The sequence below is a fragment of the Diospyros lotus genome, unplaced genomic scaffold, assembly GCF_014633365.1.
Source record: "Diospyros lotus cultivar Yz01 unplaced genomic scaffold, ASM1463336v1 superscaf1, whole genome shotgun sequence".
Lineage (NCBI taxonomy): Eukaryota > Viridiplantae > Streptophyta > Magnoliopsida > Ericales > Ebenaceae > Diospyros > Diospyros lotus.
In genome coordinates this window covers 6990143-7015442 of record NW_026267104.1, presented here as the reverse complement: position 1 = coordinate 7015442, position 25300 = coordinate 6990143, and the positions used below count along the sequence as shown (strand labels likewise).

The 25300-nt window shown below is 33.5% G+C and overlaps 1 protein-coding gene across 1 annotated transcript; it reads left to right on the top strand.

The window, feature by feature from the left end:
• Nucleotides 1–14397: 14397 nt before the first annotated feature.
• Nucleotides 14398–18125, top strand: LOC127793105 (beta-glucosidase 12-like). The gene is made up of 13 exons (XM_052323889.1): nucleotides 14398–14565; nucleotides 14699–14768; nucleotides 15029–15087; nucleotides 15315–15390; nucleotides 15625–15702; nucleotides 15958–16045; nucleotides 16218–16473; nucleotides 16567–16682; nucleotides 16798–17015; nucleotides 17104–17135; nucleotides 17248–17350; nucleotides 17447–17549; nucleotides 17763–18125. The coding sequence occupies exons 1-13, from the start codon at nucleotides 14422–14424 to the stop codon at nucleotides 17929–17931; spliced, it is 1512 nt and encodes a 503-aa protein (XP_052179849.1). The 5' UTR covers nucleotides 14398–14421; the 3' UTR covers nucleotides 17932–18125.
• The last annotated feature ends 7175 nt before the right edge of the window (nucleotides 18126–25300 follow it).

Sequence of the window (25300 nt, the reverse complement as noted above, 5' to 3'; positions counted from 1 at the left end):
GGTAGAAGCGATCGAGCGAGACGAGAGCGAGGGCAGTGAGTGAGCAAGAGCGATCGAGAGGCAATCAGGTAGCGAGGGCAAGCGCGACTGAGAGTGAGCAAGCGAGGGCGAGAGCGACTGAGTGTGAGTGAGCGAGCGAGGGCGAGCGACATTCAACGGCGAGAGTGAGCGAGAGAGACACAGCGAGGCTCGAGCGAGAGGAATTTTGGGGGTTAGGGTTTGCAGAGGGAAATTTTGGAAGAGAAAGGGAGGAAAAGATTTGGGCGCGGGTGGGGGATTTTAGGGGATTTATATAAGTCATATCCCCAGCGGTTTCAAAACCGCCGGGGATTGGTCTAAATCACCAGCGATTTTTCAAACCGCCGGGAATGGGTCTATATTCCCGGCGATTTATAAAAACCGCCGGAGATATCTGTACCATAGCCAGCGGTTTTCAAAACCGCCGGTTATTGTGTTAAATCCCCGGCGGTTTTGTAAACCGCCGGGGATTGTAGTGTTTTCCCGACGATTTCTCAAACCGCCGGGAAAAATTCGCCGGCAATACCAATTTTTCTTGTAGTGATACTTCAAGTTGATCTCAGACTTGAGATTTTTGTACAAATGAAACAAGAGTAATTGTTTCAAAACTCAACGGGAAAAATGTCACTTTGATATTTAAGTCGACAAAAAATTTGAGAAGATGGTTTGTAGGCCTATGAGAATAGTGTATAACATTATACTTTTGGTTCACTCTTCAAGATTCTTTTATACCTTTTGAGTTGAGTTACGTAATGAAAATCATGATAAAAATTAGTTGGCTCCACCCATATCGTGGAGAATCAGTTGATTCATCGTAGTTTCACGAGTTTGGGATTAAATAAGATCGAAATTACTAGATAAATGTAAGGTCTTGTTCTAATTTTGCAAATGTTAGACATTGGTATCAAAAAAACTTAGGATGTTTATCCTATGATTTTTCATATTGGGTTTGGATATATCAGTTCTATAAATCTCTGAAATTGTCGCTAGTTAAGGTTTTGGGTTGATTGGAGAAATATGTCAAATTAAATAATTATAACGGAATAAAATAATTCTCCCTCTTGTGTGAACTTAACAGGAGATATCTAAATAAAGTAATAATGAATAAATAAGTGTAGCAATCACTCAATGACAAGAACATCAAAATTTTATGTAAAAAATTCCCTCAATGCGACGAGTAAAAATCATCGGATCGGAGTCCATGTACCCAAAACTTCTACTATCAAACAAATAATGGGTATAATCGTTATTCTTTAGATAACACTAAAGGCGCACCAAATCCTCAATAATTCTTGGCACACACAAATCTCCAAAAACAACAAAACAGTTAACCCAATCACAACCTCTCAAAATAAAGATTCTTGGAATACCACTAAAAAATAATAAGGAAAGATCCAAAAAACGTCACTGTTAGATAATGATTCCCCTTATATGGACCGCGGAATCTTCATATTAACGTTAGATTTAAAGAACAATGAGTTGCGAATGTGCTATCCAAAAATTGTAATGATCGGACAACAGAATGCAGAGATATCAAGGATTAACGAATGATTGCGTAGGCTGCCCAGATTTCTCGAACTCCCAACTGTTGCTCTCAATTTTTTACGAAAAGTTGGCTACTAAAAATTGAGATTTTCTCACACATGAACACATTCACGACTACCCTAGTTTTGCTCCATATATATAATTAATAACCCTTAGGCCCTTTTTCAATTAAACTAATTTGTTAGACTTGGGCCTTGATCTACCACATATGTAGACGGATACCCAACAAATATCCCCATTTGCTTTATGTAGTGGAAAAAGTCGCCATCCCAGCAATGGAATGGCAAACATCAAGATTCTCAATCGACAAGGCCTTCATCATCAAGTCTGAGCCATTATGATCTATATGAATCTTCTCAAGTTCTAATGACTTGGAATTTAATGCATCTCTAATCCAATGATATCTCACATCAATATATTTCGATCTTGCATAAAATGCAACATTCTTGTCGAGGTGAATTGCACTTTGACTGTCACAGAATAATACATATTTCTCCTGCTTGAACCCAAGCTCTCAAACAAAATTTTTCATCCATAACAACTTTTTATTGGCTTCGATTGTTGCAATGAACTTTGCTTCTATGGTCGAAAGTGCAACACATTTTTGTAACCTCGACTGCCATGACACTGCCCCCACCTGAGAAAGTAATCAAATAACTGGAAGTGGACTTATAAGAATCAACATCTCCCGCCATATCTATATTAGTGTAAGATATGGTTTTCTACTCCCAAAACCAAGTTTCAGATCAGAAAATGCCATGAAAGTATCGTATAATCCACTTGATTGCATTCTAATGCTCTCTTCCAGGATTAGCAAGAAATCGATTAACGTTGCCAACAACATAAGTTATATCTGGTCTTGTACACACCATGATGTATATCAAACTTCTCACTGCAAAGGCATACCAGACTCTTCCCATATCTTTTTTCTCTTTATTTGTTAAAGGACTCTGCTTAATGCTCAATTTGATATGAGTAACAAGAGGAGAACTAACAGTTTTACTCTTATCCATGTTGAACTTTTAGAATATTTTCTCAATGTACTTCTCATGTGATAAATATAACTTCTTGGCATTTTTGTCTCGAATGATTCATATGCCAAGAATCTACTTTGTTAGCCCCAAATTTTTCATAGCAAAAAACTAACTCAATTGCTGCTTTTACTTCTCGATCCTCTAGGCACTCTTTCCAACAATCAGTATGTTGTTAACATAGAGTAAGAGAATGATAAAGTCATCATCGGAGAATTTTTATACAAATACACAATGATCTGAAATAGTTTTTTTGAAGCCTTGCTCCCCCATAATTGATTCAAACTTTTTGTACCACTGTCTTAGCGCTTGCTTTAAGTGGTATAAACTCTTTCTCAATATGCAAACATAATTCTCCTTTGCTCTTACTTCAAAACCCTCTGGATGTTCCATATATATTTCTTCTCCCAAGTCACCATAAAGGAAGGTTGTTTTCACATTTATCTATTCAACTTCTAAGTCAAGACTAGTTGCCAAACCAAGAAACACACAAATAGAAGATATCTTCACAATTGGAAAAAATATCTTTTCACAATTGACTCCATTTTTCTAAGTGAATCCCTTTACAACTAATCTAGCCTTATAGCTTAGACATAAACTGTGTTCATTTTCTTTCACTTTGTATACCTATATATTCTTCAAAGCTCTCTTTTCTTTGGATAATTTCACCAACTCAAAAGTATGATTCTTGCGCAATGACTACTTCTCATCTTTCATTGCACTAAGCCACTCCTCCTTATGTTCAACTTTCATAGCTTCTTCAAAGCTCTATGGTTATCGCTCTCAGTCATCAATACATATTCATCAGGAGAATATCGTGCGGAAGGTTGCCTGTCTCTGGTAGACCTCCTTGGAGGAACAATTGTTGGAGTTTCTGATACAGGTACTTGCTCAAGAACTCAATAATTCTTGGCATACCAAATCCTCAAGAACTCAATAATTCCTGGCACACTAAAATCTCCAAAAGCAACAAAGTAGTTAACCCAACCACAACTATCTCAAGAGTAAAAATTCTTGGAATACCACTCAAAAATAATAAGAAAAGATCTCATCAAAAAATGCCATTGTTAGATGATGATTACTCCCAAATGGACTGTAGGATCTTAATCTTAACCGTTGGATTTGAAGAATAATGAGTTGCAAAGTTATTGTCCAAAAATTGTGACGATCAGACTTGGATACAGAGATATAAAGGATCAACCGATGATTGCACAGGCTACGCAAATTTCCCAAACTCCCAATTGTTACTCTCAAATTTTTACCAAAAGTTGGCAACTAAAAATTGAGATTTTATCACACATGAACACCCTCACGACTTCCTTAGTTATGCTCCGTATATATAATTAATAACCCTTGGACCTTTTTTCAATTAAACCAATTTGTTGAGCTTGGGCCTTGATCCACCACATATGTAGGCAGATATCCAACACGGGCAACTGAGATTGCATTTAGGGGAGAGCTTAACAAATAAGTATTTCGAGACCTCCTTCTACTTAAACTGTGTGTTTTAGGATCACTTATATCTTGTCTTATATGATACTTCAACATTCATCTTTTGCATGTGTTACAAACAAACAGAGATAGCAAAATCTCCAAACACACACACAGAGTTCAAAATCTCCACAGATGAACTCACACGAACTGACCGATAAACACAAATCAATATAGACAGTATTGAAAACATAAACAAGAAACAAGAGGCACGAGATTTATAGTGGTTCACCCCCAAAAAGGGGCTACGTCCACTTGAGCTCCGGTGAGAAGAGCTCACTCCACTAAATAGATTCAATCTGATTACAACAAAACATAAACAAAACAACCTTGATTTTCTACACGATAAGCTACGAAATCACTAACAAATTAGGAGCTTATCTTTAAACAAAACCAAAATCAGGAACGCTAAAGAAGACGATCTATACAACATTTACAGAGAGAGAGCAAAAGTAAAACCCTAAAAAAAATGACCGACCCTCTACAAACCCCTCAATCGTTTCCGTCTTCAATGCGATCAGAATCAGCAATCTCGAGGCGAGATATAATATGATTTAATGGCTCGGATTGCTCTCAGTAAAGCAGCACCAATGGCATGGATCAATTTGTGCAAACGGGACAACAGTAGACAAAACGACAAAAAAGCCACAGGACAATTGGGCTGGCCCAAAGTAGCTGCTTTTTATGGCCCTCCAGTGGGCGCCCAAGGAGCAGCCCACGGTTGCCATAAGAAGCCTCCCAGCCTTGGGCCTCATTTGAGGTTTCATTAAATATAACAAACTCCACCTTGAAACATCAAATGAATAAGTAATCAGATATGAAAATATAAGTACCGCATGCTACAAATCTCACCTTCACAGCTCTCGATGACCAAAAAAATTTAGCCATCATCGATATGCAACAATTTTAAGCAATGCTTGAATTTAGTTGCAGTTAATACCTTGGTACCCATGTCAGCTGGATTGTTGGTTGAAGATACTTTCTGGATTCCCACAGTTCCGTTGGCTATCATTTCTCTTACATAACGATACTTCACATCCACATGTTTAGTTTGATCATGATATACTAGATTTTTGGACAAGTAGATGGCACTTTGGCTATCCAAGAAGACCATCACTTTGCTTTGAAGCAAGTGAATTTCCTTTAGGATACCTTGAAGCCATATGGCTTCCTTGAAGGCATCTGTTACAGCCACATACTCTGCCTCAGTAGAGGACAGAGCTACAAGAGGCTGTAACTGAGACTTCCAGCTTATACAATTTCCACCTAAGGTAAAATAGTAAGCAGTGGTGGATTTTCTAGAGTCTTTATCTCCAGCAAAATTAGAGTCAACATAACCAACAAGATCAAGTGTATCAAATCTTTTCTTAAAATTTAAACCTATGCACACAGAGCCATTTATGTACCTAAGCAAATGTTTTAAGGCATCCCAATGTGTTTTACCAGGGTTAGACATGTATCGACTGAGTAATGAAATTGAATATGCAAGGTCTGGCCTAGTGCTTATCATTGAGTACATAATTGTTCCAATTATATGCAATCATTGAGTACATAATTGTTCCAATTACATTTGCATATGGGACATTTTCCATTTCTATTATTTCAGAGTTGGATGTGGGACATTGTAATTTTGATAAAATAAAGTGACATGCCAATGGAATCATAACAGTTTTACAGCTTTCCATTCCAAATTTATGAACAGTTTTTACCAAGTAATCATGCTGATGTGTCTTAAGGCTTTTGTTGCTTCTATTCCTCTCAATTTTCATTCCTAGTATTTTCTTAGCATGGCCTAAGTCTTTCATGTCAAAAACTAAATTTAACATAGACTTTAACTCCTTAATCTTTGACTTAGACTTGCTAATAAGAAGGATATCATCTACATAAAGCAGTAGATAAATAGGAATATCAATGTGCATAAAATAGAAGTAATTGTCATATTGACTTCTAATAAACCCAGCCCCTAGAACAAAATTATCATTTTTTTTGTACCATTGTCTTGGGGCCTGTTTTAAACCATACAAAGATTTTTTCAGCAAACAGATATGATCAGATTTTTCAAACACAACATAACCATTTGGCTGAACCATGTAAATGTGTTCATCGAGGTCTCTATGTAAAAATGCAGTTTCAACATCCAATTGTTCAAGTTCTAGATCAAATTGAACTACTATTACAAGCATCATGCGAATTGTCTTAAATTTAACCACAGGGGAAAAAATTTCAGTATAATCTATCCCTTCCCTTTGTGTGAATCCCTTAGCTACTAGTCTTGCTTTATATTTAATAGGGTCATCAAGAGACATACCTTCCTTTAATTTGAACAGCCACTTACATTGGATCAGTTTCTGATTTTCTAGACGAGGGACAAGAACCCAAGTACCATTGGCCATCAGAGAGGCCATTTCCTCGTCCATGGCTTGTTGCCATTTTTTACTTTCCTTTGAGTTGATAACCTCCTCATAAGAGGAAGGCTCACTGCTCCTCATCTCAACACCTGCCACTAGGGCACAAAACACCAAATTTGAGAAAGCATACCTCGAAGGTGGTCTTATAGACCTCCTGCTTCTATCTCAAGCAAGTTGGTAGTTTTCAAGATTATGTTGGAGGGTGTCATATTGCTCCACCTCAATTTGGGTTTCATCATTTTGTTCATCATGATCAAATTCATGATTAGAGGTCTGGTCTAGGTTTGATATAGGTGAAGGATCACCTTCAGGTAGAGGCTCTGGTATACCTGGATCATTTGGAGGATTATCATCTATAACTTGGTGCTCCACCTCTATTTGAGTTCCTCCTAAGCTGATAAAATTATCTGTGTTACTATGTTGATTGGATTCATTAGTTTTAGATAATTTGCAAGGGTAGACAGATTCATTGAATATAACATCTTGGCTGATGATAATTTTTACACCCTTGGATTGTCTTTCCCATAGCCTATATCCCTTAGTTCCTTCCTGATATCCAACAAAAACACACTTAGTGGATCTAGGTTCCAATTTTCCTTCTGACTGATGAGCATAAGCTTCACAGCCAAAAGTTCTTAAGTAGTTGTAGTTTAATTTCCTTCCAGTCCACTTTTCTTCAGGGCATTTAAAATTAAGGATAGTTGAAGGGCTTCTATTTACTAGATGTGAAGCTGTTGCTAGGGCTTCCCCCCAAAAGGATTTAGGTAAGCCAGATGTGAACAAAAGGCACCTCACTTTTTCAAGGAGGGTTCGGTTCATCCTTCAGCCACCCCATTTTGTTGGAGTGTGTTCTTGACAGTCTTATGCCTATTTATTCCTTGGGAGTTACAAAATTCATCAAACTCTTTATTACAGAATTCTAACTCATTGTCAGTTCTAAGAGTTTTGATTTTTCTGTCAGCTTGGTTTTCTATTAGGATCTTCCAATTTTTGAATTTCTCTAATGTTTGATCCTTAGTTTTTAACAGAAAAACCCACACCTTCCTAGTAAAATCATCAATGATAGAAAGAAAATACCTGTTGCCTCCATGGGTGGGAACTTGTGAAGGTCCCCAGAGATCTGCATGTAGGTACTCAAGGCATGCCTTCACCAGGTGAGTTCCCTTATGGAAACTCATCCTGTGTTGCTTGCCCAGCACACATGGTTCACAAAAACCGAGGGTCTCAGCAGACACTGGACCAAGGTATCCTTGGTTTGACAGTGCCTGCAAACCTTTCAGGCTCATATGGCCAAGCCTCAAGTGCCACAGTTCAGTCTTATCAGTGTTAACATAACAGAAGAATGAAAACAGTCATTTAAAACATATAAACCATTTTTCTTTAAACCAGTTAAAATTAATTCTTCTCCTTTAAAAACATTCAAAGAACCATTTTCAGCTTTCTATGAGAATCCTAACTCATCAAGTGTACCAAGTGAGATTAAATTCCTTTTAAGGTCAGGGACATATCTTACATCAGTGAGAGTTCTAACTTTGTTGTCATGCAACTTAAGAGTTATGTCACCTCTACCCTGAACATTACATGAATGGTTGTTTCCCATATACACTATTCCACTTTCTCTGTTATTAAAGTTGTGAAACCAGTCTATATTAGGACACATATGGAAAGAACAGCCAGAGTCCATAATCCATTCATTTATAACTGAGCTTGAGGAAACATTAAGCACCTCAGCCAAACAATTAGAACTACTAGCTGCTACTGTTACATTACCCCCTTACTTTTGTTTTTTCAAGTAGTCATAACAATATTTCTTTATATGTCCTTCTTTCCCACAGTGGTAACATTTCCACTTTTGTTTTTGTTTTCCCTTCTTATCCTTCCTTTTTCCTTTATATCCTGACCCATTATGTTGTTCAGTATTCACAGTATAATTTCTTTTATTTGTATTTCCTTTAACAAACAAATTGCTGCCAGTTTTCTTAGATGTACTAAGTTCTAGTTCTCTAGCCTTAATACCAGATATAACAAGTTCCATATTATGGACTATACCAGTGTAACGTAAAGCATGTTTCACTACATCATAATCATCAGGTAAGGAGTTTAACAAAATCATTGCCTCACTAGTATCTCCTAAAGCCTGATCAATACCTCTTAATAACAAGGTGAGTCTAGTAAATTCATCTATGTTTTCATCCATAGACTTAGATGTATTCATCTTAAAGTTAAACAACATGCCTTTTAAATAAACCAAATTTGGAGCAGACATCACAGAATATAAAGATTCTAATCTATTCCAAAGTTCAAGAGGTAGAGATATACTGTCAACCTTACGGATTACAGAGTCACCAAGATGAAGAAAAATCATATTAAACGCCTCTTCTCTGATTTCATCAGTTCGAGCCAGCTGCTCAGGTGACCATTTCCGGTCATCTGATTCCAGTGCTATAAGCACTTTATGATGAGAGAGAAAAACCCTCATCTTCTTTTTCCAACTTTCGAAATCCCCCTTTCCATCGAATGTACCGATTTCAAATCGAGTTGTTGTCATTTTCGTGTTGCACGAAAAATGCCCTAAAAAATAAACCCTAGATTAATGACTAAGACCTGTTCAGCAAACTCCCACTGACAGTGTCTCTTCAGAAAACCCTAGAGTTCTTAAAAAACAACACCGACACAAAAAGGAAAGGAAACCCTAGATTTCGGAAAAGAGAGTCGGTCGAGATTTTGACCCTAAAACGTTGGATACGATAAACCAGAAGGCTCTGATACCACTGTTACAAACAAACAGAGATAGCAAAATCTCCAAACGCACACACACAGTTCAAAATCTCCACAGATGAACTCACACGAACTGACCGATAAACACAAATCAATATAGACAGTATTGAAAACATAAACAAGAAACAAGAGGCACGAGATTTATAGTGGTTCACTCCCAAAAAGGGGCTACGTCCACTTGAGCTCCGGTGAGAAGAACTCACTCCACTAAATAGATTCAATCTGATTACAACAAAACGTAAACAAAACAACCCTGATTTTCTACACGATAAGCTACGAAATCACTAACAGATTTGGAGCTTACCTTTAAACAAAACCAAAATCAGGAATGCTAAAGAAGACGATCTATACAACATTTATAGAGAGAGAGAGCGAGAGAGAGAGAGCAAAAGTAAAACCCTAGAAAAAATGACCGACCCTCTACAAACCCCTCAATCGTTTCCGTCTTCAATGAGATCAGAATCAACAATCTCGAGGCGAGATATAATATGATTTAATGGCTCGGATTGCTCTCAGTAAAGCAGCACCAATGGCCTGGATCAATTTGTGCAAATAGGATAGCAGCAGACAAAACGACAAAAAAGCCACAGGACAATTGGGCTGGCCCAAAGTAGCTGCTTTTTATGGCCCTCCAATGAGCGCCCAAGGAGTAGCCCACGGTTGCCATAAGAAGCCTCCCAGCCTTGGGCCTCATTTGAGGTTTCATTAAATATAACAGCATGAATTAAGATTTATGTTTATCTCTGTATAATTTAAGAGTACAGTTCGCCTAGAATTTGAGTTTTTCATGATAGTCCGTATCAAGCTGTGAGTTCAGCAAGTGTTTAACTTCTAATGCGATGCTCGACTTCCAGGATAATTCTAGTCACCTGGCACTTTGTGTTTCCATGAATTCCTTTATTTTTCTTCAACATGATCAAAATAAAAAATTATTGCATGTGTCCAAATTTCTCCAACAATTAGGTTAATATAACTGTCACAATTAGTTTACTATATTTTTGCCGAAACTTGTGCCCTTTACCCTCTTGAGACCTTTGAAAATCTAGAAAAGAAGGAGAGAGGAAGAAAAAAGGAGTGGCTTGCATGCCACTTAACCAACTGATGCCCTTTTTTATATTTTCTTTTCTTTTTTTTTTATTTCAATCCATTTTATACATCCGCTCACATATATACACATATATACATAATTCCTCTTTTATACATATCCATAAAACATAAAAATATATCTATATATATATATATATATGCACACATCCACACGGTAGCTCTATCTCTTTCAATTACCCCTAATTAATTTTGACTTTTCAACTTACACATGATCCCCATTTCTTGATTTTTCAACACATTTATAATCCACATTTTATTTGACTTTTCAACCTCCCTTGGCCTTAGCTTTGACTTTTCAACCTCCCTTGGCACAATGACCCACCTTCCAATTTCCAATCCCCCATTTTTTCAATGGAGTTTCAACTGAATTATTACCCTGATTTCCTTTTGACCTTTCAATCTTCAATTGTAAACTATTTTAGTTGATATTTCTTTCTACATAATTTCATCTTCACAAATTTTCAATTCTCTAACACAATGAAAAAAATACAACACTCATAAAAATAAGGGTCAAAAGATCTAGACCTACATAAGGATCAATCATTGCATCTTTTCTCTCTATCTAACATCTCTTACATCTACTCCAAAGTCTCTTTTCTGTCTCTCTATATATATATCTCTCATTCGGTGTCTTCTCGCCTTCTTTGGCGTGTCCTCTCTATGTCCAATGTCTAATGCGTCTTTCCAGCGTCTCAGACATGTCCTTTCTCTCACTTCTAATTTAGTTTTAACATATATTAATGCATTTTATTAAATTCCTACAAATAAGGAAGATTATAAAATCATACTGAAGACTCCTAAATATATACATAAATGATATATAAATTTAAAATTTTGTTCTAAAATTGTTAATTGGGAAGGTTAATTTCATCCTGAAAAGGAGTTAAGATTTTAATTTTAAATTACCATTAAGTAAGTTTTTGTTATATTTAAAGTTATTAAAAGTTGAAAATATAAAGAATATTAGAAAGTAAAAATAATGTCAAAATTTCAATAAATATAGATTTAATTATAATAAAAAATTATTAACATAATAATATCATAAAATTTTACTCTTCATATTTTTTTTGGCTAATTGTAGTTTTTTTTATAGCTTCAGAGAGAGGAAAGGAGAGGGGATTATATCTGTTGCATTAGGAGAGAGAGAGAGAGAAGAGGCACGCTTGTCACAGTACACGTGGAAAGCCCTTACTGGCCCGGTCTAGGAATGCGTCGGCAGATCAGGTCCTGTATAGAATTTCCTTATTTTTTATTGGAGGTGGAACTAATCATTCTTTTTGAATCGGGGAAGCCGCCGCAAGAGGGAATATACAAATAATATAAAGAAATGTTTCTGAGCCATGTGAATGAGTGATTAAAGCATCGGTATTTGATTCAGTCAGACATGGACGGCTGCCCCTATGGATTGAGTGGTAATAAACAATCATTTTTGTCCAGAAAACAAATCACATGATGCATTAAATCACATCAAACAGAGGGTCATAGTTTCATAAAAATAAAACAAACTCGGAAGCAGCAGCCGTGTTAAATAGAGTATACAATTTGTTAATTGTATATTCTATTTTAAATTATCTTTTTAAAATTTTAACTTATTTTTTATGACTTTATCCAATATTTTCTTGTGAGATTTATCAAATTTCAAGATCCAAGAAAAATTTTGTTAAGTCCACAAATAACTATTTTATTATATTTTATTAGATAAATTTATTTTTCCCTTCTACATAAATTTATTTTGATCCCTGTAAATAAAAAAAATAATGCATGTATCATCTAATGCATTTCAAAAAATTTAACAAATAATTTGATAAAAATATTAAAATGCTTCACATAGATTTATTTTAACCATTCCATATCTTAATCTAAAAAATATTTTAATTTTAATCTTGATATAATTTTATATTTCTTATTTTAACAAACGTTACCTTAGCAAATACTAAGCAAGTATGTACCATCTTTTTTCAATAGCAATTAATGATGAATGACTTAATGAATTCTCTCCTTAATTAGTCAAAGAAATAGAGAAAACTCTCTGCTAAACTATTGAACCATATACAAGCATGTTATGGTAAAGTTAAGAGAAGGCTTCACAAATAATATCTTCTCAACCATGCAACATTATTACATATTTATAAATAAAAAAAATCATTACATATTTATTGTTTCTATATATCATGAGGAGGGTCTCCTTTTTTTGAGTAAGAGTTGGTCTGAAACAATTTGAACTTGAGGGAAAAAAGGTTTATCTATGATTTCTGTTGTGAAGGGAATTTTTTCCTTCTACGTGAATCTTCCTCCACACTTAACAATTTCCTTTGTTTCAAGGCTTGTTTTTATATTTTTGACATCCCAAGATATTTAGGGGTGTTCAAAAAACTTGTCAAATTATGAAAATTGATCGCACCGCATCACATGATTTTTTGAGGAGAACAGTTTGAGAAATCTTTAAACTGTGTGGTCTGTGATTTGAGGATTTTTCGGTTGGATTAAAAATCGATTTGTCCGAGTAGGTTAATAATAAAAAATTAAAAAAAATAAAAGAGTGGCACCAATTTAATAAGGACAGTGGAAAGGCAGTAGTCTATTGCCGATAAGGAAAATCACAGCATAGGAAACATCAGATTTTTGCGTCCAGTTTATGAGTTGAGCATCCAGTGTATTGTTTTCCTTGTTGAAAAGCATAAGAATTTGTAGACTTTATTTTAGTTGAGCATCCATTTATTTTGGTCTGTGTTTAGGTCCAAAAATTTGAGTTAGTTGTCATTAATTTCTGCTGCCAGTAGAGGAAGCATCAGATTGGGCGAAAATGACGTCTAACTGCACCACAAAATGCAAAGTTTTTAAATTTGAGATTTTCCATTATTGATGATCTCAAGTTTGGATATTAAACTTGAGATTTGATTTGATCGTATTTGATTCTTTTGATAGTGGATTTGATTTGAAATTTGGCTCCTAATTTTTTTTTTTTTTTTACATTGAAAAGTTTTTCACATAATATTTTATATGTATATTTGTGCTTATTTATTATTTGTGTTTGATTTATTTTTTATACATAATTAATATTTGATTTACACAATTATTTTACTCGTAGCCCAACAAGACTTAAATGACTGTGATTTTGACTGCATTATACGTACTTTTCACTACATTATATTTTTTTGTTGGGGGATGGAACGACTCGTTCTTTCTAAATGGGGGCTGCCCACAGTTGATCAAGCTGGAGATGAAGATGTATCGACATTTTCAAACTTAATTTAAAAGAGCCTATCGTATCCTTCCAGGTCAGATGGAGATATTCTAACGCAAATTTTCAATCATGAGGGAATGTACAAATATAAAGAAATGTTTCTGAGCCATGTGAATGAATGAATAAAGCATCGATTTTTGATTCAGACCTGGAAATGGCTGCCTCTATATATTGAGTGGTAATAAACAATAATTTTTGTCCAGAAAACAAATCACATGATGCATCAAATCACATCGAACAGGAGGAGGGCATCAAACAAATCACATGGTTTCATAAAATAAAACAAACTCGGAAGCAGCCGTGTTAAATAGCATACAATTTGTATGTTGTTTTTAGATTATGTTTATTTTTTTTAATTTTAAAATAATTTTATTAATTGATTATAAATATATAATGCTTTGTAATATTTTATCAACTAAAAAAATAATTTTAAAACTAAAAATAATGCACTTTATTAACCAATCTTTTTAGAGCACTGATTAACATTATACTAATTTTTTGATATTTTCAATGTTATAATACTATCAATTATTAATCAAAATGGGCATGACTGCCTATCTTCTTTCTTCACCAGATTAAGCTTAAACTATTGAGAAAAGAAAGTTGTAGACAAATCAGCAATTGAAAGGCCAGAATAAACAAATGGCCCTCAATCTCACGTGGATGATTTTCCCAAAATTAATCTCAATTATCGATAAGCTTTCAAGCTTCTATACTAAAGAATTATTCCTGCATGATTCCCTCCACGGTGTATATAAAGGGCTGGCGAAGAGAAACCTGAAACCACAGCTCAGCGGCCATGGCGATGCAAATAAGATACCTTCTGCTGTGCCTCATAGTCCTGGCCAACTCACTGGCTCAGTTTGAGACCGTGAGTGCGTATTTCAACCGCACCAGCTTCCCTAAGGATTTTGTTTTCGGCGCATCTTCAGCTGCCTACCAAGTACACAGCTCTTTTACATTCTTCTTTTACTAAGTAAAGTTATAATTGAAATAACGCAGTCCAGCCAGCGACATTACAGCCGCATTTCTATGCATTTTGTTTATCTAAAGCGCTTTTGTGTTACTTTGATCAGTATGAAGGTGCAGCCAACGAAGGTGGGAAAGGCAAAAGCATTTGGGATACCTTCGCGCATGAATATCCTCGTATCTCTCTCTCTCTGAACTTTTTAACTGTATTTTTGGTAGTATAAACGAAAAAACTATTACAGCTTAACCAGGAACATTACAAAAGCATTTTTTTTGAGATTTTAGAATTCCAGGACATGAGCCTACTCGTCGATAACACCACTACTTGCGTGTTATTCCACTTCTATTTACAACCATAGGAGAAATTACCTAGCAAAACATGTATGTGTCAAATACATGCATTATACTGATAGTTTCAAAATACAACGACAATGCAGAAAAAATATCTGACGGTAGCAATGGAGACGTGGCCGATGACTTCTATCATCGCTACAAGGTATGAGTCTCTTATTCTTCATTGGAATAGGCTTTGTAATAAACTATTTAAGGGAAGAGTTACCAGAATAATTAAAGACGATAATTAATTTCACTACATATATATGATTAATATGCTAAATGGCGCATAGAGATTTGATTATGGATACCATTATTGGGCAATTCTAGTTTTAGTTTTTGAAAGTTTAGGTTTGTTTCTGTCAACTAAAAGGATGGGAAATATTACAGGAAGATATTCAATTCATGAGTGAAATGGGATTGGATGCTTTCAGACTCTCCATCTCCTGGCCTAGAGTATTACCTCGTAAGTCGTTTAGTGTAATCTTTTCCTTTGGTCATAAGAAAGGAAAATAAAGCTTACATGATGAACAGTTTGATTTTGTTTTTAATTATCAAAATCTGTCATAGTCTTATTGCACATGCATTCTCCTATTAATTAAATTGGAAGACCTCTCATTCTACATTCTGTCTCATTCTATATCATGTTTATCAAAAATTATTTCTTTTGCTAATTATATAAACATTTGTAATTATTCAGGTGGAAAGTTAAGTGGAGGAGTAAATAAGGAAGGAATTGCCTTTTATAATAAAGTCATTAATCAGCTTCTCGCAAAAGGTGATACAACTCTTCCTTTCTCTCTCCATTCATTGTATAGACTTGCGTGCTTATAAAATTAAACGAGATTTGAAAGAGAGTAATTTTTTGTCAGAGTAGTTTATATCGTTTCATTTTAATTTTTATGGGAACCTTGCATTGAAAATTTAAAACACTATTACTCGCTAATAATTATCTGCAAAAATAATTTCACGAAAAATAAGTTGTACAAATAATTTAATGTGTTGTTTTTATTTTTTTCTTGAAAACATGCAGGCGTACAACCTTATGTCACAATCTTTCACTGGGATCTTCCACAGGCACTAGAGGATGAATATGGTGGCTTCCTAAGCCGCAAATTTTTGTAAGTAATTCCTCCATAGAACCAAACCGAAGTTAGCTTTTTCTTAAAATCCATCCTTAGAACAGGGGCTTGGCCATATGAGGAAAAATAAAAAGAAAATAGCAGACTTTTTATGCATGTATTTTGCCATGTACATCAAAATATTTATGTACCCTTCTTTTTTTTTTTACAGGGATGATTATCGCGATTTTGCAGAGCTTTGCTTCAAGGAATTTGGTGATAGAGTAAAACATTGGATCACCTTCAATGAGCCCTATGTTTACATTGTAAACGGTTATGACTTGGGTGGATTTGCACCTGGTCGATGCTCGGCATTCAAGAATAACAATTGCTCTGCTGGAAATTCTGCAACAGAGCCTTACACTGTTGGTCACAATTTGCTTCTTGCCCATGCAACAGTAGTGAAATTATACAAGGAAAAATATCAGGTGATTTGCAAGAGATATTTACCATTGCGATAAATGACACCCGGTAATTAATTAATAGGGAGCTTACAACTTTCGACTACAATTACTATGCAGGCAATTCAAAAGGGACAAATTGGGATCACCCTTGTGTCTCAATGGATGATCCCGTATTCCAATTCTGTGACAGACAAAAAAGCAGCTTATAGGGCACTCGATTTTATGTATGGATGGTGAGTAAATTTAATTAAAAAACTTGTTGATATTTGGGCAAGTGCTGTACATGTATTTGGCTATGAACTAAGACATAGTGGTCTCTTTCTCTCTCTACATATATCTTGGGCACAGGTTCCTTCGTCCATTGGTATATGGAGAATACCCACGGATCATGCGTGCCATTCTAGCAAGACGATTACCAAAGTTCTCTCCAAAGGAGGCTGCGTTGGTGAAAGGGTCTTATGACTTTATCGGACTAAACTACTACACTGCAAATTATGCAGCTAATAATCCTACTCCCAACAAAGTTAACCTTAGCTCTGTAACTGACAACCGTGCCACACTTACAAGTAAATTCCTACAAAACCTTATACAATTGGTTTTGACAAAAAGAAATGTTTGGTTGTTGTTTTTTGCTAAAGTTTATGTCTTTTGCAGCTGAGCGAAATGGTGTCCCCATTGGCAAACCAGTAAGTTGTGGACAACAGTACTATGACAATTTATTTCTTTTCTTTCTTTTTTCTATCCAAGATATGAACTCAATAAATATCTCATTGGTTTGGTGAAAACATCAATTTGCAGACTGGAGTAAGCAGTTTCTTCTCTGTTCCAAGTGGACTTACAGATCTTTTGATCTATGGCAAAGAAAGATACAAGAATCCAACCATTTACATTACGGAGAATGGTAGAAAAATGATTACTTTTACCACACGACCTTTCCAAATTGGAGTTTGTTAATGTTTACTTGTTCATAATTATATTTGTTCTTGGATAATTTCAGGGTTAGGTGATTTCAACAATCAAACTGTTGCTGAGGGTATCAAGGACCCACAAAGGATTGAATTCTACCGCAAGCATCTTTTGGCGGTCCTCCAAGCTATTTAGTGAGTTTATTCTCCTTTTTAGTAGGTTTTTTTTTTTTTTTTTTCAGTAACTAATATTATCCCACTTGGAACTAGTGGACAAATAACTGAGAATCATAACACTCAAATTCGAAATTTCAAACTCATAAACATTACTGTCTACAACTAAGCTATAACTCTAGCAGTCTTAATACTGTAAAATAAACTATGTGCTTGGACGTGAATTTTTCGCAGTTCGGGTGTTGACGTGAAAGGCTTCTTTGCCTGGTCTTATCTCGACACATACGAGTGGAGCGGTGGGTACACCTTGAGATTTGGCCTCAATTACGTTGATTATAACGACAACCAGAAGAGATATCCCAAAGATTCAGCTTATTGGTTTAAGAAATTCCTCCTCAAATAAAAATCATAAAGTTGTACCATTTTTTTTTTTTTTCATCATGTTTGATAAAGATGGAGACGTACTCTTAGTTTGAGTCTTCCTTCTCAATCGTCTTGAGATTTTTCAAGGTTGTATGCCTATTTAGTTCTTAGACTTTGCTTTAATGCAAGAGGAATAAAATGTTATGGTGGCGTGTTCTTACTTATCTTTACATTTTTTTTTCCTTCTCCTACGTACTCCCTCTTTATTGCTGGTAAAAGGAAGTGATGAGATGTTGAAGTCTATAATTCAGCGGCATTTTCATAAAAATAGTGTTAATTAGTACTTCTATAAATACTAATAATTAATTAAGCCTCGTTCGTATATAAAAAATTAATTAAATAATATATATTTCGTTCGAGCATTTGTAATAAAATTAAGTTTAGGCCAGTCTAGAAGAACCAAAGGGCATTTTGAAGCCCATAGTTGTAGAGAAAATAGGGTTCTCTCTTTTTGTTAAAAGTAAAAAAAATAAAATAAAAATCTATTACGATTAAAATAATTGTAATTTATTCAAAGCCACTCTTGAACCGAAGCAGATTGTAAATTTGTAATCAACTAAATTAATTAACAGACTAATTTAATTAGTTTTGATCCATCCTCAATTTAAGTTTAATTTATCTAGGACAGTGACATCTTTTGTATTGGGATGATCGTCTTTACGCGGCCCTTGATACTCGTGCCCTCAATTACATCAAGGGAGATAAATCGTAAGTTGAGCCTTTAGCCCTTACGCAAAATAAGGATCGAACTCACAACCCATTAGATTGACACTACTATATTATTCATTCGACTGCTCGAGCAATAGGGTTTTTCTTTATACCTTGTGAGGCTTTTATTTATTTATTGGATAATCAATAAATTGAATCAAGCGTATTGACAAAATTACATGCAATTAAAGAAAAAAAAACTATCGTTCTCCGTATGACAAGCATAATTTTACTTGAAAGATATAACATAACATTACTCAAGTGGAACCATAAAACTTTGTCGCACTTACTTCACTTGAAAGATATCACAATAAACGGCAAGCATAATCGATTACTGGAAATCTGTTATTCAATTATTGATACTGTACGAACTAAGAAAAAAAAAATGAAGATGCCAATGAGGGATCTTCATCTCTTATTATAAATGTGCGCGCGCTAATATATCATTGACCATGTTGGACACACTAAACCAAGACTCGCATCTCCAAACTTGCTAACTATTTAAGGAGGAATTTTTTGTACTAGTAAGCTACTGAATCTTTTGGGTATCTTTTCAATCCATTCTTGAAGTCTACATAATTAAGACCGTATCTAACAGTGTAGCTACAACTCCACTCAAAATCATGGAGAAGTAACCATGTAACCCTTAACATTAACAACCTCCCTGAAAGGCAAAGAATGTGATGAGATTGTAGTGAAATTAGCTTCTCTAAGTAGAAGAAATCCAAGCCGGGCACAAGGCATAGGCCACTAATTCTAATAATTAATTATTTAAAATTTATTTATTTTTAAAATATAAAATCACTAATTCTATTTCATACTAGTTTTTGTTTGAATTTATACTATGTTTATTTTATTGTTTCATTTAGACAAAGAGGCCCGCAACTCCTCAAATTCACGAATTATTTTTCAATGTTAGGCAATGAATAGTAAGAGGTCATTTAGATGAGAAAGCTCTCCAACTCCCAAAATTCACATATTATTTTTCAATGTTAGACAAAGAGGTTTGCAACTCTCCAAATTTATGGATCATTTTTCAATGTTAGCCAATGAATAGTGAGGGGTCATTTAGACGAGAATGCCAGTAACTTCTCAAATTAAATATTATTTTTTAATATTAGGTAATGAATAATAAAGTATAAATTAGTAACGCAACAAAAAAAAAGAGAGTAAAATGTGGAGTTATTTTAGGAGGATAATTTGATAAAATAATTCTTTGACGACGAAAACTTCATAAGGAGAATCCTTATTGATTTGGGCATTAAAGAAAAAAAAATAAAAGTAAATCGTTGACTTTTTAAGTTGAAAAACCTAACTGTACACTCTCTAATCTATATTTTTAATTAGTTATTCAACTCTTATGTTTTCATATATTTTTCTTTTGTCTATATTATCAATTGAAAAAGATTTTTCTTTTAAACTTGAATACAAAAATTTAATTAGTGAGTCTGAATCTCAAAAAGCAAACAAAATAAATTTTAAATAACTTTTAATATTTATTTATATTATTAAAGAACCACCAAAATAACTCTTATCTAGGATTACAAATATTCTTAAACCGGCTCTCAAGAAATCATTATCTCAAACATAGCTCAACTATATTATGATGAAATTAGTTGGAATGGATGGCTAAATAATGTTCAATTCTAAAACTAAGAGGGAGTAGCTCACTTAATAGCTTGCTTGAGAGAAAAAAAGGATTGATAGTAGTAATTGTTGGCATCAATTTATCCAATCCCTAACTTGTGAAAACTTGTAATGAAACAAGGTACCCAACCAAGTACCAAGTGCAATCACAAAAATAAAGGAGACAATCAATTTACGTGAAAATCCTCTCACTGTAAGGAATAAAAATCACAAGACCGAAGTCCACTAAAAAATTCTACTAATATTATCAAATCTAGGTTACAAAATCCTCTTAACAATCACAAGAGACAAAATATAGAATCAAACTTATCTCAAATCAATAAAATAATAAAGGAGTTAGGGAATAACGAACTGAACCACAAGACAATATGAAAATGGCTTGATTCCCAAGGATCCCTGCCTCCAAATTAGATCTCCACCATTAAATCCTAGAATCATGAGTCTCAAATATACCCTCCAAATTTGAGCTCAATCGGACCATAAAACAACACTACAAGAAATTTAGTATATTGTAACAAAAATAATTGTAATGGATTAAATTTTGTCACGAAAAGTATTTTTTTTGTGACAAAATTGTGACAAAATAGAGTTTTTTCATGCTAAATTGAAAAAGTGAGTAAAGTTGTGACAAACTATATTTTGTCATAATATAATGATGTAGATAATTTATAATGACAAAATAGTTTTTGTCACAAAATTTTGTCACATGAAGTTGGCGCCAATTTTTTTGCGCCAATTCAACTTACATAATATGACAAAATAATTGTCACAATATATTAATTATATAAGATGTAATTACAAAATTTTTTAGTCACAATAAGTAATAATTTTTATAACAAAAATAGTTTGTCACAACATAATATTATAAAAAAAAAATATGACAAAAATATGTATGTCACAAGAAATTCAATTTTTTGTGATAAAAATAATTTTATTAAATTTATTTTTTCAACTTGCAGCGTATCTTTTTTGTCACAAAAAATAATTGTGATGGATTAAATTTTATCACGAAAATTATCTTTTTTCTGACAAAATAGAGTTTTCTCATGCCAAATTCAAAAAATGAGTAAAGTTGTGACAAACTATATTTTGACAAAATATTTTGTCATAATATAGTGATGTAGATAATTTATAATGTCAAAATAAATTTTGTCACATGAAGTTGATGCCAAATTTTTTGCGTCAATTCAACTTACATAATATGATAAAATAATTGTCACAAAATTTTTTTTCCCAATATTTAATTATATAAGATGTAATTACAAAATTTGTTAGTCACAATAAATAATAATTTTTATAACAAAAATAATTTGTCACAATATAATATTATAAAAAAATATGACAAAAATATGTTAGTCACAAGAAATTCAATTTTTTGTGACAAAAATAATTTTAATGACAAAAATAATTTTATTAAATTTATTTTTTCAACTTGCAGCATATCTTTTTTGTCACGAAAAGTAATTGTGATGGATTAAATTTTGTCACGAAAATTATCTTTTTTATGACAAAATTGTAATAAAATAGAGTTTTCTCATATCAAATTCAAAAAGTGAGTAAAGTTGTGACAAACTATATTTTGAAAAAATATTTTGTCATAATATAGTGATGTAGATAATTTATAATGACAAAATAATTTTTGTCACATGAAGTTGGTGCCAAATTTTTTGCACCAATTCAACTTACATAATATGAAAAAATAATTTTGTAACACCCCACTTTCTCAGGGCGTGTTATAACTTAGGAAATTTGGAACTTATTTTTTTTTTTTTTAAATCCATTTCACATGCTAAATTTAATTATTCCAAAATTCCCCTAGACCTATCTAGTGCAAAACCTAGCAATTCATACTCTAGGTTTAAGCAGAATCATATAAAGCGGAAGCTGAAATCGAACCTGATCGTAGCATCTCATACATTGATAACTGAACATAGTTCATAATACCAAATTCTCGGTACAATTCATAAGCTTTTAAAACACACATTCTTGCTATACATAATACTTGAAATATTCATGCTACAACAAACATGGTACAACTTGCTCATTCCTCGATAACTCGTGTCATTACACATATTCGATTTTTGTAACATCACTGCAAGTCCCAACTGGAACGTTTGAATATTCCAGGGGCATAAAACCAAATTAGATGATGAACCATCTAAATAAGAGTACAAAATGTTTTATCAAGTGTATATGCAATGTCTTACTTTATCGTAGGAGTTAACTGCGCCCTTCCTGCTACTCTCATTTTTATGGACACCTCTTTCGAAGCTGGGGTGTATGGGTGCACCCTTGGTAAAGTAGAGGCGCCAGTTTGTACTCCCAACAGACCAAATGCGTGTGATCAATAATGTCAACGTGTACATTTGCAATTCATAGTCATGTCATGTATGCAGTCTACATGTTGGATACATATCAGAATATGTCAATACGATGAAACATTCTGTAGGAACAGGTTTTTAACATAAACATTTATAATCGTACCAAACTTGTAACAGTACACTTACTTTTCACAAATTAAGCTGTCTCGATAAGCATGCCGACCTTGAAAAATGTGCTAGACAAGCTATTTCCAAATCCTCGAGCCTCAAGGGTTCCTAAAAACATTAAATTTATTCCTGAATATCAATTTCCTATTTTCCTCATAATTCTCATAATTTTCCATAATTTCTTCTTATTTTCTAGGTCTCATATCCTCAAAATTCACAATAAATATCTAAATCCTCATTTAACCCAATCTTTCTTCACTAATATTCCTAAAATAGCATTTCTAGACTTATGAAATTTCCTTATAATTTTTCAGATTAAATTCCAATTTTTTCCCTATTTTCCATAATAACAAAATCACAAAATAAATAATTATTTTAACATTTTCCAAGAAATTTTTCTCAAAATAAAACATAAATTAAATTCTAGATTTTCTAGAATATTTCCCAAGTTTTTTGAAATTTTCTTCATTTTTTTTTCTTTTCTTTCTTTATTTTCCACCCGACGCGCACATGTAGCCCACGCGCCGCCCCCCCATGCACTGGCGCGTGCCGCCACACGCTCGACCCATTTGGGTCATTTTCTCCGACGGTTGCTTAGCCGCTAGCGAGCCTCCCGAGCCCCAAGCTTCCCTCCCCCCTAAATCCAACCTCCCGAACTCGAAAATGGCCTTAAAATGCAGAAAAACATCACGAAATACCTCAAATCGCCCTTGAAGTCTTAGCTCCAGCGAAGGCGCGACTTTCCAGCGAGGCTTCGTTTCCTTGCTTCCGCTGCTCCGTTGGCCACCAAAATCTCCACACTTCTTATCCATGACCTAAGGACTAAAACCCCACTCACCAATCTCTCAAACACTGCCTCAATCACCCAATCTCCGAAGTAAAATTTTTTATGAAATGAGCTGCTCAAATGCGATTATTTATAGCCCAAATCGGCCACGAGTTATCCCATCAAGGGCACCCACGCGTCCTAAGAGCCATTCCGACGGCCATTTCGGCCTTAATGCCCCCCTTCCTTTGATTGCTTGTTGCAGGCGCAACCAGAGCATGGCTATTGCGCCTGCTCTGATTTGATCTTTTTTTTTATTTTTTTTAATATACATATATACATATATATATATATATTTGAATTTATAACACTTTAAAATATTGAAAGAAAATTCTAATTCTTAATACATAAACCTTATAATTTCTGGTATTTTTAACTATGTTTAAACTATATATTTTATACAATATAAATAAATTTATACATATCTAACTTTATTAAATTTACTGATAAACACTAAAATTCTAATTACGCTTATTTATTCATGACGCTTCAGGGTATTACAAATTTTGTCACAATATTTAATTATATAAGATGTAATTACAAAATTTTTTTGTCACAATAAGTAATAATTTTTATAACTAAAATAGTTTGTCACAACATAGTATTATAAAAAAAATATAACAAAAATATGTACGTCACAAGAAATTTAATTTTTTTTATAAAAATAATTTTAATGACAAAAATAATTTTATTAAATTTATTTTTTCATAAAAATACATCATATTAGGCATAAAAAATAATAATCTGGTGACAAAAAAAATTCAAAATATTTTGTCATAATAAGAAAATAAAAGACATGTAGTGACAAAAATATTTTATTGTAATTTTTTGTCATAAATTTTTAATCCCAATATTAATTAGATATCCTAACAAACATTTTAATTAATTATAAAAAAACACTAGAGAACTAAAATGATAAAATAATAATTAATTTTTGGCTAATTTAATTTTTCTTAAAAATTTCCTTCCATCATTTCAATCCCTCTTTAAAAATTTTATTTCATATTTATTGTTTTGATTTGACACAAAATATTAAGGCGGTGTATCTACATGACTGCACGCGTTGCATGACTGGAAAGAAGAGTGTTTAATTGTTGCAAAATTAGATAGTTGAAGGGCACGATAAATCAAAATTAGGGTTAAAAAAGGTGTCACATAGCTAAAATGACAAAGTTCATAAGTATTTATATGCTTTAAACAAAAAATAAATAAAGAAACATATGCATTGTAAAATTATTAACTAAAAAACAATGATATGGAAAAAGAAAAAATTATGTGAATTGATATGACTCATAACAACTACATACAAGAGAAAAAGTACTGATCAAAGTGATTTGTAATTACAAAAAACACTATTGTTACATATATTTTAATTATATAAAAAACATCATTTCTCAAATGTTATTAATTATGGGCCCAAATCTAAATTAGGGGTGGCCACTGATACCATTATCAATTTATTTGCATTAAGTAAATATTATTTCGTCCGACGCAAATAACGTAATATTTTTGTTGTATATATATATATATGCATATGTATGTATCTAAACATATTGGTGTAAAATATTTTAATTGTAAAGATAGTGGAGATGAATGTTGAATGGGCTCAGCCATGGTGATTAACCAGAATAGCAACCCAACCCAAGTGTAGAATTTGGTGGCCCATTAAGGTTGTTGGA

What these genes read in the sequence shown, in the direction of transcription:
- LOC127793105 (XM_052323889.1), top strand. Translation starts at nt 14,422, where the DNA reads ATGGCGATGCAAATAAGATACCTTCTGCTGTGCCTCATAGTCCTGGCC. An exon ending in TTCCTAAGCCGCAAATTTTT is followed by an intron (nt 16,046 to 16,217) that starts GTAAGTAATTCC and finishes TTTTTTTTACAG; the next exon opens with GGATGATTATCGCGATTTTG. An exon ending in GTGTCCCCATTGGCAAACCA is followed by an intron (nt 17,136 to 17,247) that starts GTAAGTTGTGGA and finishes ATCAATTTGCAG; the next exon opens with ACTGGAGTAAGCAGTTTCTT.